Source organism: Cyanistes caeruleus, chromosome 14, assembly GCF_971803275.1.
Source record: "Cyanistes caeruleus chromosome 14, bCyaCae1.hap1.1, whole genome shotgun sequence".
Classification (NCBI taxonomy): domain Eukaryota; kingdom Metazoa; phylum Chordata; class Aves; order Passeriformes; family Paridae; genus Cyanistes; species Cyanistes caeruleus.
Genome location: NC_141714.1, coordinates 20,050,736 through 20,069,066, shown reverse-complemented (window position 1 = coordinate 20,069,066; position 18,331 = coordinate 20,050,736). Strand labels below are relative to the sequence as shown.

Below are 18,331 nucleotides of genomic sequence, written 5' to 3'. Positions count from 1 at the left end.
AGCTCCTGAAGCTCCTGGGGCTCAGTCCTGGGACAGCCAGAGCCATCCCCTGGCACAGGCTGTGTGAGGAGGGCAGTGCCTGGTGCCGTGCCAGGGCAGGGGGTGCAGGGTCCATCCAGCACCACAAACCCACTGCAGCTCCCACAGCTCCCCCAGGAGCCGCTGCTCCCTCCCTCCCTCCCTCCCTCCCTCCCTCCCTCCCTCCCTCCCTCCCTCCCTCATCCATCCATCCATCCATCCATCCATCCATCCATCCATCCATCCATCCATCATCCATCCATCCATCCATCATCCATCCATCATCCATCCATCCATCCATCCATCCATCCATCCATCCATCCATCACCTATCCATCATCCATCATCCCTCCCTCCCTCCCTCCCGCTGCCCATGGGGCTCACAGCTCTGCACAGCCCCAAAACACTGCACAAAATCCCTGCCACAGAACCAGGAACCACGGGAGCCAACAGGACGTGGCTGAAACCTGCTTCAGGCAAAGCATTTCATGCTGTATTAATTCTTAAGGTTTGCACAGCTCCACCTCCATTCCCACATCAAAGAATTTCTCTGATTATTTTAGATAGCAATATATTTCCTGATTTGAAAACTACTTTCCATTGTGAAATATCTTTATATTTTAAGTAAGTGACTGTCTTGTGATCAAAATGGAAAGCTGACAGCTCTTTCAACCATGTTTCCTCCAACATATGTAGAAATTCCTTAACTTTTTGATCTGCTGAAAAGTTCTGAAATATGCTCTCTTTGGGTCAACACACAGTAATTTTTTTCAGATCTTCCAAAAATATTTGCAAAGAACACTCCCCCTTGACCTAAAAGAGTAATTGGATTAACTGCTAGCAGTAATAAGCTGTTATCCTCTGAAAAGACTAGCCCAGATAAGGCTGCATTTAGATCCTTGTGGATAATAAAGACAAAGACCAACGACATCAAAAATGTGTTGGTAAATGCGGCTAAGAACTCATCTCCTCTCTCCCCAGTGGAAATGGCACCAGGATTCCTGCAGAGAGCCTCATGTTCCAGCTGTTCCAGCTGTTCCAGCTGCTCCAGCTGCTCCAGGCAGCTCCAGCTGTTCCAGCTGCTCCAGGCAGCTCCAGCTGTTCCAGCTGCTCCAGCTGCTCCAGGCAGCTCCAGCTGCTCCAGCTGCTCCAGGCAGCTCCAGCTGTTCCAGCTGCTCCAGGCAGCTCCAGCTGTTCCAGCTGCTCCAGGCAGCTCCAGCTGTTCCAGCTGCTCCAGCTGCTCCAGGCAGCTCCAGCTGTTCCAGCTGCTCCAGTCAGCTCCAGCTGTTCCAGCTGTTCCAGCTGCTCCAGGCAGTTCCAGCTGTTCCAGCTGCCCCAGGCACCCCTCAGCCACAGCCTGCCCTGGGCTCTGCCCTGCCCGCTCAGGGATGCAGCCGGAGCTCCACGGGCACGGATGGGAACTGAAGGGCCACGATGTGAACTGCTCCCACCTTTGCTGTGCCACACGTGCCCACTCTCATTCAAACCCTGCAGCTCAGCTCAGCTCCTGTGCCTGCCCCTGGTGAATGAATGAGGGTTTCTCCTCTGCCTGCTCCGAGTGGCTTCCTGCTTCTCCCATCTGCTGAAATGAATGCAAGCTGGCTGCCTTCCAGACAGGTGGGCTGGTGCATGCAGCACAGCAGAGCAGACAGCAATTCCCAGGGTGCTGCTCAGCTCTGTGGAGTGTGGGAAGGCACTGGGAGCACTGGGAGCACACCAGTGTGGAACTGGGGACACTGCATGGCTCAAGGGAGGACACTGGACAGCAGGAGCTGCTTGGCCAGCTGCAGGAGATGAACCACCCAAACTGCAGAGCCACCAAGGATGTGGCTCCTAGGCTGGAGCTGCTCCAGCAGACATTTCTCTTTGTGCTCCAGCAGCCCAGGACAGGAGCACCACAGAGCACAGGAGGAGCTGGACAGCAGCTCCAGATGGAAACAGGAGCCTCATCACCACCCCTGTCCCCATAAAACCCACTCTGACCAGCTCACGGGAAATGTAAAAGTCATGGTGACATTTGTGTCCCAACACTAAACTCACACTCCTCAATGATGAAATTTGGGAGAAAAAGCAAGGAACGGTGCTGTTTTTAAGAGAATATCCTTCAAGTGTGGTGAAATCAGGCATGCAGAGGAGAAGGTGCTGACAGACCTGCTAGAAAGGTCCAGGATGAGTGGGAAGCCAGCAGTTTTTGAGAGCTTTGGACAGATATAGTTTGCTGCTTATGAAATATTAGAATACTCTTGCGTATCATAACTTTAATGAGAATTTAATTATTAATGTAGCCCAATTTGGAGCTAGGAGAATAGTTTCAAATTATAAGGGAAGGAGAGAGAATTGGGAATGCCTTTTTTCTTCCTATTTATGGAGCATTATTGTCAACAGCTGGGCTACAAAAAGAGACAAACTTCCCTAGTGCTGGGAAGAAAAAAACCCAAAGCAACAAAAACACAAAAAAGAACTGAAAAAGATGAGGATCCTCTAGGAAGAGCAAAACAAGGAAAAGCAGCCTGAAAATGGCAACCAAATCATCAAAGAATAGACTGCATCCCTCCTGGAAATCTGGAAGGATGAGCCATGGCTCTGGGGAGCAGGAGATGAAGAGCAGCCTGGAATCTTTCAGAGATTGTCACTGAAAGCTGCAGCTCTTGGGCATTTCTCTTGGAAGAAGCAGACAAGAACAGAAGCACCATTCATAAAAGAACAGGTGAAAACTCCCAATTATCTGCCCCATTTACTGAGGATTAACAAAAGCAAGAAATTGAGTGTTTTGAAATTCAAACTCGTTACAGAAAGAGCTGTTCAGAGAAATGGCCTCAGAGGAAATTTTTTCAAAGCCAAGCACAGAATACTCATCAGCAGAAGCCAAAAGCCTGGGTGTGCCATGGAGAGGTGCAGAGAGTGTTCTCACAGCCCTGGGAAGCAGCAGAACCCTGGAACCTGCTCTGCTTCAGCACCCAAAGGGGCAGAGAGCTCTGAGCAGAGCTGAACACACAGGGGCTGAACAGCAGAGGAGCCCTTTCAGAAAAAAATTAATATATAATTTAACCTGAAATTAAGATTACTCTTCATTTCAAGGTTGGAAATTATTTTTAATGGATTAAAGCTTAGGCTTATGCAGAGACAGTCCCTGTGTCCAGCACACACAAAACAGCTCAATTTGGAAACAGTCAAATGAAGGGCTGGGCTATTTTCTCACATTGTGTTCTTAGACTAAGGTTTAGTTCAGTTGAATTCCCACCACAAGTGATTTTGCACAGATCACTTGATGCACACCCCAAAAATTTCCCCAGCAAGTGACAGCATCTTGACAAACACTGCTCAGCTCCTGCCCAGGGGAGTCACTGCCTGTGCCTGCCCTGCACTGCTGTTCAGTGTGTGCTGCCACAGCAGCAGGGCTGGAGCAGCTGTCCCCAGCCCAGCTGCCAGTGCTGGGACTGAACAATGCACAACCAAGGATCTGACAATCAGCCAGCTGTTTGTCCCTCCTGTTGTTACACCCACTCCAACAGCCATGGACTGAGGAACAACACCCTCAACACCCCAATCCCGCTCTCCTGACAGGAAAGAACTGCACTTGACACAGTTTTAGAAACTGCACTTGAACATGTTTCTCCCCTCTCTACACTCACCTAAAGCCTGTCAGGCACTGCAGAAACCCATGAGCAGTTATGCTGTCACTTACTCAGTGTAGCTGCTACTCGCTGCCCATGCAGAGGAGGGTTCTGCTTTCCACTGTGATCAGTTTCATCAGACAAATCAGCAAAGACACAAGAGCCTGTTTTCCTGTTGCTGCCCATCCTCATCATCCCCTGTAGAGTCCAAGCAGATGTTCTGCAACTGAGATCCTTCTCAGCTCCCTTACAACCTCCTGTGCAGTGCCAGGGCACTGCCACACGCTGCCAGTGTACCTGCTCTGCACCAGCCACCCAAGTGCACCAGTGACAATGACAGTGATAATGGCAGTGACAATGACAGTGACAATGGCAATGACAGTGACAATGACAGTGACAATGCCAATGGCAATGACAATGGCAATGACAGTGACAATGGCAATGACAGTGACAATGACAGTGACAATGGCAATGGCAATGGCAAGGGCAATGGCAGTGACAATGGCAATGACAGTGACAATGCCAATGGCAATGGCAATGACAATGGCAATGATAGTGACAATGGCAATGACAGTGACAATGACAATGGCAATGACAATGGCAATGACAATGGCAATGGCAATGACAATGGCAATAACAGTGACAATGACAATGGCAATGGCAATGACAATGGCAATGACAATGACAGTGACAATGGCAATGACAGTGACAATGACAGTGGCAATGGCAATGACAGTGACAATGACAATGGCAATGGCAATGACAGTGGCAATGGCAATGACAGTGACAATGGCAATGACAACGGCAATAACAATGGCAATGACAATGACAGTGCCAATGCCAATGAGAATGCCAATGCCAATGACAATGACAAGGACAGTGACAATGGCAATGACAATGACATGACTGTCACACAGGGCATCTCCACGCCTGGGTGGCTGCCACCCTCTGAGCTGCACAGCTTTGGGAGACACCTGCAGCTCTGCACCACCAGCTCGTCCTGCTACACAAACTCTCCAGATGCAATGCACTCTTTGGAATGAACTTCTCCAGAAATCCAAAGGCAAAACGATCAAATAGGGTTGTTCTGTTAGAGCAGAAATAACACTGGACTTTATTGCCTTTGTGTATTTTTATACTACATTGCATAATACGTTCTCATTGATGTTCAGCACCGTAAATGACATAAAAAACAACCCAAGGCAGCAAGCACAGCAGAACTCCAAGAAAAAAATCATCACATTTCACATTCCAGTGCGTGAAGTAAACGCTGCACTGCTCTAGCTTACAAATACCTATCAAAGATAGCAAAGACAAATGTGTGCCTCAGAAAAAAGACATTGTTCCAACACTGAGCTATAAATTAGCTTCTGGTTTCCAAGAAGTAGTAAATGGTCTTCATCTTAGCACAAGAGAAGGCCACTCTGTTCAAACTGAGGATGCTGCGTGCTGCAGCTGGGGAGCTGCCTCGGGTACCACACTCCCTTCTGTACTGCTTTGAAATCGTCCACATTGGAGACAAGTCCCTGTTTGGTGTCATTGACACATTTATGCCCACCAGGACTTTCTGTACCTCCAAAGAAATTGAAACATTTATTCTGGAAGTTGATTGAAAATCTGTAAAACATGGGAAGGACTCTGCTGCTGTCAATGACTGAAACGCGTGGATCCACGGCTCCAGTTAAACCAAAAACTATCAGGAAAAGCTTCAGATCAATTTTCAGCAGCTGAATATTTGTCCCAAATAAGCGTCAGCAGAAGTTCTGGAGTACACAGGGTCTGTAACCCATCACTGCTGAGCCCTGCACTGTTCTGGACAGCTCCAGAGTGCAATCCGTGCTCTCAGCACATCTGCACCGTTCCCCATCACCGGTGCCTGGTCCTGCCGTGGCTCCTTGCCCTCCCTGCACTCCACAGAAGCATTCACTGGATTTTTAATATTAGCCCCCACAACCCCACCTGCACCTTAAGTGACTGCAGGAAATCTGGAAATTAATTTTTAACAGCTTCTCAAAGAATTCATGTAGGGAACGAGGTCTTTGCAAGTCGTGAACAAACCCACCTTTCCTCTCACCTTAAAACTGACCCATCTGTAACTCCATGCTACCCATGTACTCTGCTCCTGAACTGAAATTCTAAAGAGCTTTTCACAAAATTTTATTGGCATTCTAGTCTGCCTTTAATAATTTCACAAGAGATACACAACTGACCAAGACTTCTGCGCTTGCTATTGCACCTGCTGTCCTGCACCCTCTGCAGAGGGGCTAAAAGCTGCAGCTCCCATCCCAGGTGTGCTATCCCAGCCCCAGAGCAGTCCTACCTGTCTCAGTCCTCTGCCAGCAGCCTGGGAGAAGCTCTCTGGAGGCAGCAAGCCGTGACTTTGAGCTGCTCTCCTTGTCCTGAGCTGTCAGGCAGATGTGGGATGGAGGCTGTCCTGACTGCCCGTGGATCTCCAGGCTGCTAAACACAATGATCAGAGATGACTCACTGTCACTCTCACATACATTAAACGCTTCTGTCGATTTTCTGGCTGGAGTTATTGCTGTAATTGTTGTGTCTCACAGCTGAGGGGCTGACACGGGCTTGACTCAGCCCTGCAGCCGCGCTGGGTCAGGCTGCTCGTGTCGCGGGGCTCACACCTTGCCCTCGCCCAGCACAAGTTTTCCTCTCCCAGCAGGTGAGACAACAAAAGGGAGCTTCCCTTGGCCATATCTGGCATTTCAGAGCTGAAATTCTCTCCAGGAATGCTTTGCATATCATATATTAATAGATTCTGACTAACAGCTTTAGCTTCACATCATGTCTAGACAAAGTGTCCCGCTGTGGGCAGTAGCCTGGAAGGGCACTTGAAACATCTGTGGGTGAACAAAACACAAACTGTGCTGCTGACAGGATGTATGCACACTCTACCTCATTTAGCTGTTCTCCAGGAACTGAAAATAATGGGAATTTCACTGAAGCTTTAGGCAGAAAGAGGCCAAAGCTCAGGTTGGCCAGAGAACCAGGAACAGCCCATGGTGTCCCCAGGCTGGTCATCAGGAAGAATCTCTTCCCTGCAAGGGTGGTGAGGAATTGGAAGGGGCTGCCCAGGCTGCTGCTGGAGTCGTCGCTCTTGGAGGTGTTCAAGAAGCAGCTGGGCATGGCACTCAGTGGTCTGGGCTACCCACCAAGGTGGTGATGGGCCAAAGCTGGTTGGGCTTTGTGATCTCGGAGGTCTTCTCCAAGCCTAATGATTCCATCACTGTATGAGCAGCTGGGGCTGCCCCTGGATCCCTGGCAGTGCCCAAGGCCAGGCTGGAAGGGGCACGGAGCACCTGGGACAGTGAAAGGCGTCCCTGTCTGTGCCAGGGGTGGGATGAGGTGACCTGCAAGGTTTCTTTCAACCCAAACCATTCTGTGACTTTATGTGCATCACCTGGCACCCAGAACAAATCAAACAGCTGGAAGACAAGAGGGGAAGTAGACAAAAGTTCCAAAAAAGAAGATTTTGATGGCAAAAATGCAAAGAGCTCTCTCCAGAGCCCAGGTGTGCTCAGCAGTGTCCATCCACCCTGGCTGCATGCTGCCAATACCACTGCACCCAACACCCACCAGAACTCCTTCACAGCTCAGCATCCACACAGAAAAACCTCAGCACAGAAGCACCATGCTGACCACTGCACCCAACACCCACCAGAACCCCTTCACAGGTCAGCATCCACGCAGAAAAACCTCAGCACAGAAGCACCACGGCTGCAAAGCCACAGAACACCAATGCTGAGAGCAGACAATAGGTGGTCAAGTCTTTCTAGGCCACCTGAGAGTCTCCACACTCCTGAGCAACCAGCAGAGCCCACCTGCCCTTGGGTGTCCCCTGTGAGGTGACATCTGGGTGTGGAACTGCAGCACTGCCTTCCCTGAGATGAGCTGCCCACACTGAAAGCACTGAACTCCCTTTCAGCACCTTCCACTGTGCTCTAACACGCTGTGGTGCCATTACAGCTTTAAATATTTACCTGACATTACCCTGCATCTGGCAAATGCATTCTGATACTCCCAGCAAGTCCCATCCATGCAGGATGAAATTCTCCACTGCTCTCTGCACAGTAACAGATCCCATTTATTTCACCACTGCAATTCTCTCCAAATCACGTCTGCAAAGTCCAAGAAGTTTCCCAACAATTCTGTTAAGACAGATGAGATTTGTGCACACCAGACTAATTTCTAAGTTTCTATAGCAGTTAAATTTTCCTGCCTCCATCAGGCTCTCTCATTTCCTGAGCCACACAAAGGCTGCCTGTTACTCTCTTAGTGCTGACAATCCACATGCACCTTCTCAGTTTATTCCCTTATTTTTAATTAACTATTTCATATTGCAAATTCCCATGTTTCAGATAAGGTGCTGTTGTCACAATAGCCCTGTAAGTGATTTATTATAACTAAAATGCACTCATAAATAACACATTAAAGAATTAAAATACCTATTTTTTTAGAGCTGCAGCAATCCAGTTGGCCTACATGTAATAGAAATTGTGCACCCATGAAATTAAACTGAGTAAAATTTAGTTTTCAAAGGCTTAGTTCTCTGAAAAAGTTATTGCCTCTAATTCTTTTTGGTGAAATGCTGTTTTCTTTCCGATGCTAAATTAGAATAGTAAAATAAATAAAAAAATGTCAGCCTCTGGGTAGGGAACTCAAGTAATGAGCAGTAACCAAACCCCACCGAAGGCCAGGCAATCACTGGGGTGGGAAGGACAGAGCAGAAACACAAACCCACAAATATTTCCTAATGTCCCCGTGGCAGGATAAGAGCACAGGGCTCCAGGGGAACTCCCAGGCTGCTTTCCACAGCCCCCAGTGACCTTCCAAAGGCCACAGGAGTGCCCTGCTGTGTCCCGTGCCTGTGCTCAGGTGTCACCTGTGCAGGTGACACACGGCCAGGGCTCATCTCCTGCCCCATCCCATCCCAGCCAGGCACCAGGGACACGCTCCTGCCCCATCCTCTGCTCTGGCTGGGCTTGCTGTGATCTCAGAGCCCCTGCTGCAGGTCTGGCTCCACAGGAGCAGCAGCTGACCAGCACAAAAGGGCTGCACAGCCTCCCCCTCGCAGGGATCCAGCCCTGCTGCTCCAGCACAAAGCCAAGGGAACATTTGGAGTGTTTGTGTCTCCTTGCTGTGCCCTGGCAGCTGACAGTGCAGGCTGCAGTGCCACAGCCCTGCACAGCTCCAGCCTTCCCACTCCTCCCCACACAAAAACTGCAGTGGGAGCTGCCCAAGAACAATCCTGCATTTCTGGAGGAGCGAGGCCTCCCAGGACAGCTTTTCTGTCCAGCTGCAGGGCTGCAGTCAGTGTCACAGCTGGGAAGGGTCTCCTCCTCTCCTGAAGCACAGAGCTGTGCTACCCCAGCCCAGAAGGAGCTCCATGGGCACAGCCAGCGCTGCCAGCACCGGCATCTCCATCCTTCACACCCAAAGCAGACATTGCAGCCTCACTTCTGGCTCGCTCCTCATCACACGGCTACTCACACCTGATCACATAAGGCTTTTGCAGGCTGGAGCACCTAAATGAACACCTCCAGCTGCAATTCTGCAAAATTTTACCAAGAAAAAGCACAGCATTTTATTGTTGCTGCTTCTGGCATGTGGAGAGCTTAGATGAAAACAAGCAAATACTGGGTAAAAAACTATTCCAGAGAAAGCTGAATATTTATGGCTTGTACACAGAAACCTGACTGGCAAGTGAATGCTTCAGGTAGAGATAAAAGGAGTGACAGAAGAGTAACTTTTATCTATGCAGTCTGCATTTAATGACTGCACCAACATTTGCAGATGATTAGGGCCAACCTAAGTGCTTTGTTGTTCCTTTGTTCGATTTCTGAAGGCTTCGGACTTTATTTATTCTTTTTCTTCTTTTTTTTTTCTCCCTCCCCCCCATAGCTGCAACTAAATATAATTTTTGGCTTTTAAAGACCTATTTCCATTTATAGAATCCAGCTGACAGGCTGGGGATGATGTTTCCTAGCTGAGGCATCTGCCTCCTTGACAGAGGGAGAGATAATCACGTTGGGTGAAACAGGCTCAGCATCTATGACAAGCTGAAGATGTCAGAGCTGAGAGCATCATGTCTGGCCCCTCTGGATGTTTTTTCTCGAGGAGTTCAGCCCCATCTGGTGTGGGAGGCAGCAGCCTGCAGTGCTGGGGACAGGGGACGCTTCACTGCTGAGGCTGCCACAGCTCCTGCTTAATTGCTCGCTTATTTAATTAATTATGGCAGCCACAGAAGGGCTGCCTGAGCTGCCAGCCTGCTTTCCCTGGAACAATCCCCTGCTCTGGAATGGCCAGTGCTGGACAATCCTGCTTCCCTCTGATCTGCACCGGGAGCAGGACACCTTCAGCAGCTGGCACAGCTGGCACAGCTGGCACAGCTGGGCCCGGGCAGCAGAGCCAGGACAGCAGGGACACTGGGGGTCTGCAAGGGGCCGAGTCTGGAGGGGCATTCCCATGGACTCAACCCTCAGAGCCAAGAAATGCCCCCACAGCACGAGTCCCTGCCTCCTGGACCAGAGCAAACCCACAGCACCGGCCCCCTCCACGCTCACTTAACTTTTAATTTGTGGATCAAATGTTCTGCAGTCACTAATCAAATTATGCTGATAAAATTAGTTAGATCAAGGTACTACTTTTGTTTTGAATGGGCCGTATGATGCTGCAAAATGTCACCAAATGAATCTTTCTGAAAGTAGATTCCTCCTCACAAGTAAACTTTTCTCACCAAATGCTGATGTAAATGCTTACAAATCACAGAAGATTTCCAACAGATGTGCAACCTGCTGCCACTCCAGGACTGCTGCTCCTCCCTCTCTCCTACCTGTTACAGTGTGAGGGCAGATGGGAGAGCCTGGCAAGACACGAAGGCTGTCATTAAAATTGATGTCACAATGAAGAACTGTTCCCTCTGACCCTGCAAGAGACTCCTTCCCAGGCAGCCACAATCTCACATGGTGTCCTGGGGGGAACATCTGCTAACACCTGAGCACTCCTGAGATGCCCCATTTATACCCAGATTTATACCCAAACACACAAGAACACTTCAGTTAAAACCGGTGTGTGGATGTGTCTGCACATCCCACGTGGCTCAGCCTGCTCCAGCTCCTGCTGCTCTCACCTGCTCTGCCATCCTCACATCCACTCTTTCCACACCTGGACAATTTCTCACATCTCCTTCTCTGCCAGGAGAAGTGGAGGAGATCACCCAGATGTAATTTCAACAAGCAATAAATCCCTTTATCAGTGGTGCTGCCCTGAAAGTCAGTAGATGAAATCTGGATCTGATTTCCCAGCTTCTGCAGCATTTCTTTCCATCAGATCAATTAACTGCAGGTTCCAAGTTAGTTTAAATCATCTTTTTGCAGAGAAGTCTAATCTCCAAACAATCAAATTATGAGTCATAATCTGTCATTTTCAGTCCATATATCATGACTAGCAAACATTGATTTACATGTAAGATTAGACTTCGTGGTTGTACTTTGCAAAGCTATTCAATAAAAGCAATCATGGCCAGCAATTGATAGGTGATTTTTCTAGTATATACACATTAATCTTTGCTAATTTGATCCTAAATTATAAAAGTTTCATGATTCATACAAAATTGTAAGTTGGTTTGGTTTCTCAGTCATGTTTCTCTTCCCCTGCATCTTGTCCTTTGACTATTAAACTCTTTGCTCGTATCTCATTCTTTCAAACTTTACTTCTTGTGTATTTGGTAGAAATGCAGACTTGCCTTCTCCATTTTCACCTGTGTCTTTGAGCTTTGATTCTCTTGCAAAGTATCTTCTCTTCTGTTCAATTCTTCCAACACATCCTTCTGTGTGACATCTGCACATCCAAACCTGACATCCTGCTACAAAACAACTTCACCCTGGTTGTCCAGGGCAGACAGGCAGCACCTCTCCTGCCCTCCCTAAAGGAACAATTCCCAGCCTTTGCTGCCCTGCCCTGCAGCTTTCTGTTCCCAGCCTCACCTCAGCTCTCTCACCTCAGCCTGGGGGTCCCAACCTTGCCCAGACAGAGTGACTGCACTGAAACCATGGCTGGGCTGTTCCAGGTGTGGAATACAAACCATGGCTGGGCTGTTCCAGGTGTGGAATACAAACCATGGTTTGGCTGTGCCAGGTGTGGAATACAAACCATGGCTGGGCTGTGCCAGGTGTGGAATACAAACCATGGCTGGGCTGTGCCAGGTGTGGAATACAAACCATGGCTGGGCTGTGCCAGGTGTGGAATACAAACCATGGCTGGGCTGTGCCAGGTGTGGAATACAAACCATGGCTGGGCTGTGCCAGGTGTGGAATACAAACCATGGCTGGGCTGTTCCAGGTGTGGAATACAAACCATGGCTGGGCTGTGCCAGGTGTGGAATACAAACCATGGTCTGGCTGTTCCAGGTGTGGAATACAAACCATGGCTGGGCTGTTCCCAGGTGTGCCCAGGTGTGCAGCACAGACCATGGTTTGGCTGTTCCAGGTGTGGAATACAAACCATGGCTGGGCTGTGCCAGGTGTGGAATACAAACCATGGCTGGGCTGTGCCAGGTGTGGAATACAAACCATGGTCTGGGCTGTTCCCAGGTGTGGAATACAAACCATGGTCTGGCTGTTCCCAGGTGTGCCCAGGTGTGGAATACAAACCATGGCTGGGCTGTGCCAGGTGTGGAATACAAACCATGGTCTGGCTGTTCCCAGGTGTGCAGCACAGACCATGGTCTGGCTGTTCCCAGGTGTGCAGCACAGACCATGGTTTGGCTGTTCCCAGGTGTGCAGCACAGACCATGGTGTTTCCCTCCAGGACAGGTTGCTTCCAGCCCAGCAGGACCGTGAGCAGGCTCCTGACTGAGGAGGGACAGGACTGTGACATGGCCAGGGGGGCTCACCCAGGGGCTCAGCTCACTGCCACTGCAATTAAAAACATCTCTGTTGATGGGGAAGGGCCACCTGTGGCTCCATCTGCCACACCCTCACCAGGGGATTGCTACTTTAACACCTGTCTGCTGGTATGTGGTTGTTTTATTAATAGAAAGGATCACACGCAGCCTGAGGCAAATTAAAATTCCAATTCTGCTATTCCCTGTCATTGTAGAATATGCCAGGCTGTTGTTTGATTTGGTTTCTAGCAAAGCAGGCTAACACACTTCCTTCCAAGCCATTAATTCAGATATGCAATAAGCCTAACACAACTGCACTGGCTCATTAAAGCAATTTGATGTAACCTGCACTCATTAGAGCAGCCACCATCTATATCCCTGTGGCTGCAGCCTTGTTTTCAGACAGCAGCAGAGATGACCTGCTGTGCCAAATTCTTCTTCTGTCTCAGGAAAACTTCAGGGAAATAGCAAAATGGAAAACCTTGATTTGCCTAGGCTTTCAAATCCATTCAAATGCAAGAATAGTGTAACATTTTGAATATGTTTTTTCATCCAGAAAACGATTATTTAACTAGATGAAGGGAGATTCTTCAAAAAAGGCAGAAGCATGATGACAGTCATGCAGGACACAAGTTTACTGATAAAACTGATAAACTCCCTGCTCTGTCTGTGGGAGAGGATGGTTCAACCACTCAGGAAAGGAAATACAGGAGGGACAAATGGTGAGTGTGCCACAGCTGAAATAACAAGAACCAACCTGTGGCCTTGGTTTGCAGCCCAGGCTGCCATCAGTGTCCAAAGCAACTGCAGGGAGCTGCTGCTCAACTGGGGAAAAACACAAAAATCTTTCTGGATTCTAGGGAGAAGGTACAGAGACACCTGAGGCAGCATTCAGCCTTTAAGCAGGGACATTTACAGGTGTACCAGTCATCAAGCTCAGGATAATGAAGCCTGGCCCTTGAGCCACATCAACCCATTTCAGTAGCTGGAGGTGAAGCACAAAATCCTTGAGTGAGACTGGTTCTGAGTCCTGAAGTTCAGTAGCTGAACACAAAACACCTTCTATGGACTCAGCACACTTAAACAAAGACTGCTGCTCACCTCAAACAGGGTGACAGGCATGCAGCAGACTTCTGACCCTCTGCTACCCAGTAAAATAACACCAAAATGATCTGTGTGCATGTTTGCTGTTTCCTAAACAAAAACCTGTTTCTCCCAAGTCAGGCTGAGCCCAGCAGTGACCAAAGGTGCCAGCACTGCCAGCACAGGAGGCTCCAGCAGTGCCCTCCTGACACCCTGCCCCTCAACTGCTGAGCTCACAGCACATGCAAAACCTCCTTAAACTCCATCCATCCATTCACTCACTCATTTATTTCCATTTCAGGCCACTGTATCTCATATACCCAAGCCACCAGAGTGGGAGAAGCACCTGGTGTGTGCATGGAGGGTTCTGGGCCTGGAACCAGAGTTTTCCTACCCCCAACATCTCTCATTTGAACTAAGAGAATTCACTTCAGCTGGGAGGGACAAATCCTCTGTCCTCCCTGAGGGCTGGCCTGGCTCAGCCTCATCTCTGCTCTCCCTCGCTCCCCAGGACAGATCCTTCCATGTATTCATGGAAAGAAACTGATCTTCAAAGGGGCTGCTCAGAGAGGAGAATTTCATCTGCTAACTTCCTTTCTGAAACACTTCTGAAGTCCTTCCCCAACTCCTTTTTAGAGGCCTCCTGAGAAACCTGCTAAATAATTAATATCTCTTTCTTATTTTGCTACCATAATGTGAATACTTAATCCATTCCTTAGCAGCTGCTCCATGACAAGTGGATCAAGGGCTGCAATGGGGCTCCAGAGAGAATTCACACATTTCCTCCCACTGGCTCACCTGCACAGGGCTCTGGGGTGGCTCCCATCCCATTCACCATCACCACACACAAGGTTTTCTACAGCTCTGGAGCCTCTGGGGGAGCACCAGGAGGAACCAAGGAGGTGGTGACAGCAGGAAATTCTCAGCCAGAAAATCCCCAGCCCCTTTTGAGAGCGTTCCACCCCTGAGCTCAGCAGGCAGATCAGAGCAAAGGCCCCAAAGCTCCACAAGCACAATCTCTCCAAAGGGCTCCTTCCAACGAAGCTGTGTTGTCTGGGAGACTATCAAGTGTTTGTTGTGGAACTGCACCAGACACAGGCTCTGAAACACTGCAGCTGTGTTCTCAAAATCCACCTTCCCTTCAACAATGCTCTCTTTTCACAGTGAATAGATTTCACTTGGATTTCTCTGAAACATCAGTGTGCTCCTGCTTGCTGCCAAGTTTCAGCTTTAATTTTTAAAGATTTTCCTGTCTATGTCAATTAGAATTATGACCACATCTTGGTTTCATTTTCCTCTCACCTTATCTCTGGCCAAGAAAATCCACACAATTTAAGTTTGTTAACATCTCCTGTTTTCCTTCTGTACACAGAGAGATTTTAGGCATTAAAACATGGAAATGAATAAATCAAGAGAAGAGACACAATTATACAGTATTTTAGTTAACCTTCAGCCTTATCTCAGTGAAACAAATGAAGAAACTCCTCCAGTCTCTGCAGATATTTGGAAACAACAAGCAGAATAAGAGTCAGGGGTATTTTAGTGTTCCAGGCCTGGAATTTGATCAATGAGCTACCTCTAGGAGTGTCCAAGGAGCCCCAGAGCACAGATTTATGCTCACTGTGAGGGGATGGATGTGTCTGCTCTGCCCTGGGTTTCCAGAAGCGCTCCTGCAGGAGTCAGCCTGAGGGAGGGAATGTGCATTTGCCATCACTGCTGTTCTTTCTCTCTCTTATCAGCCCTATTTTGTCTGCAAGGAAGAGGGACAGACCTGTAAGAGCAGATCTCAAGCACTTTAGCTGCCCCCTGGACATTCCTTCTCTCTCCCCCACACCGTCAGACACAGAACTTCCTCTCCAAAACCCAAATGTGGATGATGCTCCCTTCAGAGGAACTTCCCACCTTCCTCTCCAGTTTTAACACTCCTCCTTTCAATCCCCTTGCACCTGCCCAAGCATTCAGGAAGTATCAGCATAATCAAGCACAGAGCTGAAATTCAAGGTGAGGATCTGGTGGCAGGTAGGATGTTTTGGTAAAGACAGGTAGGATGTTTTGGTAAAGGCAGGTAGGATGTTTTGGTAAAGGCAGGTAGGATGTTTTGGTAAAGGCAGGTAGGATGTTTTGGTAAAGGCAGATAGGATGTTTTGGTAAAGGCAGGTAGGATGTTTTGGTAAAGGCAGGTAGGATGTTTTGGTAAAGGCAGGTAGGATGTTTTGGTAAAGGCAGGTAGGATGTTTTGGTAAAGGCAGGTAGGATGTTTTGGTAAAGGCAGGTAGGATGTTTTGGTAAAGGCAGGTTACAGTCAGTCTCCACACTGCTCCACAGCAGCACTCCATCTCTGACATTAGGAGGAATTTTCCCCGCCTACGTTGTCATCCCTGAGGGTGAAGGAGACTCTTGGAAAAATGGAACAGAGTGTTCAAAACACCAGCAGATCACACTCAGTACAACCATGCCTTCAAATTTACCAGGAGGTCACCAAGCCTGCACACTGGAAGCTAGGATCTATTTAAATATTGTCACTGTGAAGTGGAAGTATCTTCATTTTGTCCAAAAGGCTCTTAAACACGGCAAGCTTACAGATCTATCTGAGGAATGTGCTCCAGTCTGAGTCCTCAGAGAGACTGGAGGAATTAGCACTGCTCTAATCACACATCACACTCCTGAGGGGCTGATTGCAGTGTCACATTCACTAGGTCAGAAGGAAACACGTTTTGTTTGAATTTAGGATTCTCTTCAACTGACAAGCACTAAAAGAACAAACCAATTTATATGTTTAAAAAGTGAAATAAAGGCCTGGAACCAGCAGGGTTTTAGTGATCTCTATCAAGTTTCTGTCCCCCAGCAATAGATGTGCTGAGGGATTCACAGCAGCAGCTCCTGACTGCTCCAGTACACACCAAGGGGAGCAGAGAAAGGGCTGAGGGGATCCAGGGCAGGGATAAGGAAATAACTGGGAGTTAGGAAGAGATGCTGGCAGAGCTTTGTGGGCACAAGCCAAGAGAAAACAGCTGCAGGGAGGACGAGGCAGAAAGCCTGTCACACAGCCACACACCCCAGCCTGCACAGGAGAGGAGGAGAAAAGGCACCACATCTCCTACCTTGAGCTATGGACTTCCACCTTCTCCCCATTCCATCACTGCTGGGTCCTTGGGAAAGCAAACTGCGTCCAGCCTGCCATCCAAGCCACGTGTGCACCTCCCTTCCCAGAAATAAACGCTCAGGGTGCACTCGAACAGCGACTGGAAAAAGCTGGAGCAGGAATGGCCAAGGAAGGTGGATGTGTTCAAGTCAGGCAGGGCAGATTCTCATGCCTTGGTGTCCTGCAGGCGTGTGGGCAGCAGCAGGAGATGTTCCAGGGCTGTCCCCCACCCTGCTGCTGCCAGCTCAGCCTGTGCAGATGGAGAGGAACCTCAGCGGGGTGTGATGGAGAACTGCCCCAGCTCCCTGGGAGAACACGAGGCTACAAACATCCTCTGGGAATTAGCATTTACATTTTATTTGTGGCTTGTTGGCTTGGCTTTGGGTTTTTTTTCAGGCTGCTCTAGGCAACATATTTGTACTTCACTGGACACAGCCTTCCTAATAACCATTACTGTTCCTGGCAATTTTTAATGAGTTGATGCAAGGCAATTTCACTTCCTTCCCCCTTCAGAAAGAATTTATTAAAAAGATCTGTATAGGAATAATAGACTCATAATCAGAGAAGCCACATGCCATGATCAGAATTAAAGGAGCCATCTGTTTCTTTACAGTCATGCACATCTCAAACAAAAAGTACACACATGACATATGTCATTACTTCCACTTTCCTGAGAGAAAATATTTGTCATGATTGCCTCCCACAGGAGCGCAGGAAGCTCCACCAGCAGCCTGCAATGCTGGAGGAACCCCTCCCACTAAAGCTCTGGATTCAGGTTTTATCTCTGCCTCAGCCAGCCCAGCAGAGCTTTTCATGCCTCTATGAATCCTCTGCAAACTTATTTTCCACAAGATGTGCAGCTGGGGCTGGGCTTGCTGTTCCCTCCCAGCTCCAGGAGCTGCCCTGCTCAGCTCCACACACACACTCTTGTGTTCTCACCATTTAAAAGCCAATTTAGGAAATCATGCCCTTCGCTGGATGATGTATTTTCATGTCAGGATCTTGTAATACGCAATTTTTCCCCCCTTTCATTTAATTTCAAAATGCAGTGATAAAAGCAGTGATGGAAGAGCACCAGACACACCCAGAGACTCCCCAAGATCAGCTCCCCACAGCACAGACACGGGGTGGGAACGCTCCCCTCCCTGGCAGGAGCCAGCTCTGACAGCTCTGATCCTCAGCCTGGGCTGGTGGGCAGCTGGGGAGGGCAGGGGACAGGGGACAGGGCAGGGGACAGGGCAGGGGACACTGCAGGGGACACTCAGGTGACACTGCAGGGGACACTCAGGTGACACTGCAGGTGACACTGCAGGGGACACTGAAGATGACACTGCAGGTGACACTGCAGGTGACACTGAAGATGACACTGAAGGTGGCACTGCAGGTGACACTGAAGGTGACACTGCAGGTGACACTGCAGGTGACACTGCAGGGGACACTCAGGTGACACTGCAGGTGACACTGCAGGTGACACTGCAGGTGACACTCAGGTGACACTGCAGGTGACACTGCAGGTGACACTGAAGATGAACTGCAGGTGACACTGCAGGTGACACTGCAGGTGACACTGCAGGTG

At 49.0% G+C, this 18,331-nt stretch overlaps 1 protein-coding gene across 6 annotated transcripts in view; it reads right to left on the bottom strand.

Moving 5' to 3' along the window:
- FGF13 (fibroblast growth factor 13) overlaps positions 1 to 18,331 on the bottom strand; it is a 187,940-nt gene that overhangs the window by 92,257 nt on the left and 77,352 nt on the right. The window contains exons 1-3 of one of the 6 annotated variants that reach the window (XM_023925893.2): positions 10,406 to 10,503; positions 7,637 to 7,764; positions 5,952 to 6,088 (exon numbers count right to left, since the gene is read on the bottom strand). The exons of 4 other annotated variants lie outside the window; for them this stretch is intronic. In XM_023925893.2, coding sequence (XP_023781661.2) covers positions 5,952 to 6,088; positions 7,637 to 7,680 — 181 coding nt within the window. In that variant the 5' untranslated portion in view covers positions 7,681 to 7,764; positions 10,406 to 10,503. Of the gene's footprint in view, positions 1 to 5,951; positions 6,089 to 7,636; positions 7,765 to 10,405; positions 10,504 to 16,714; positions 16,737 to 18,331 lie in introns of those variants that run through there. One more of the 6 variants, XM_086850082.1, reaches the window with a different exon arrangement.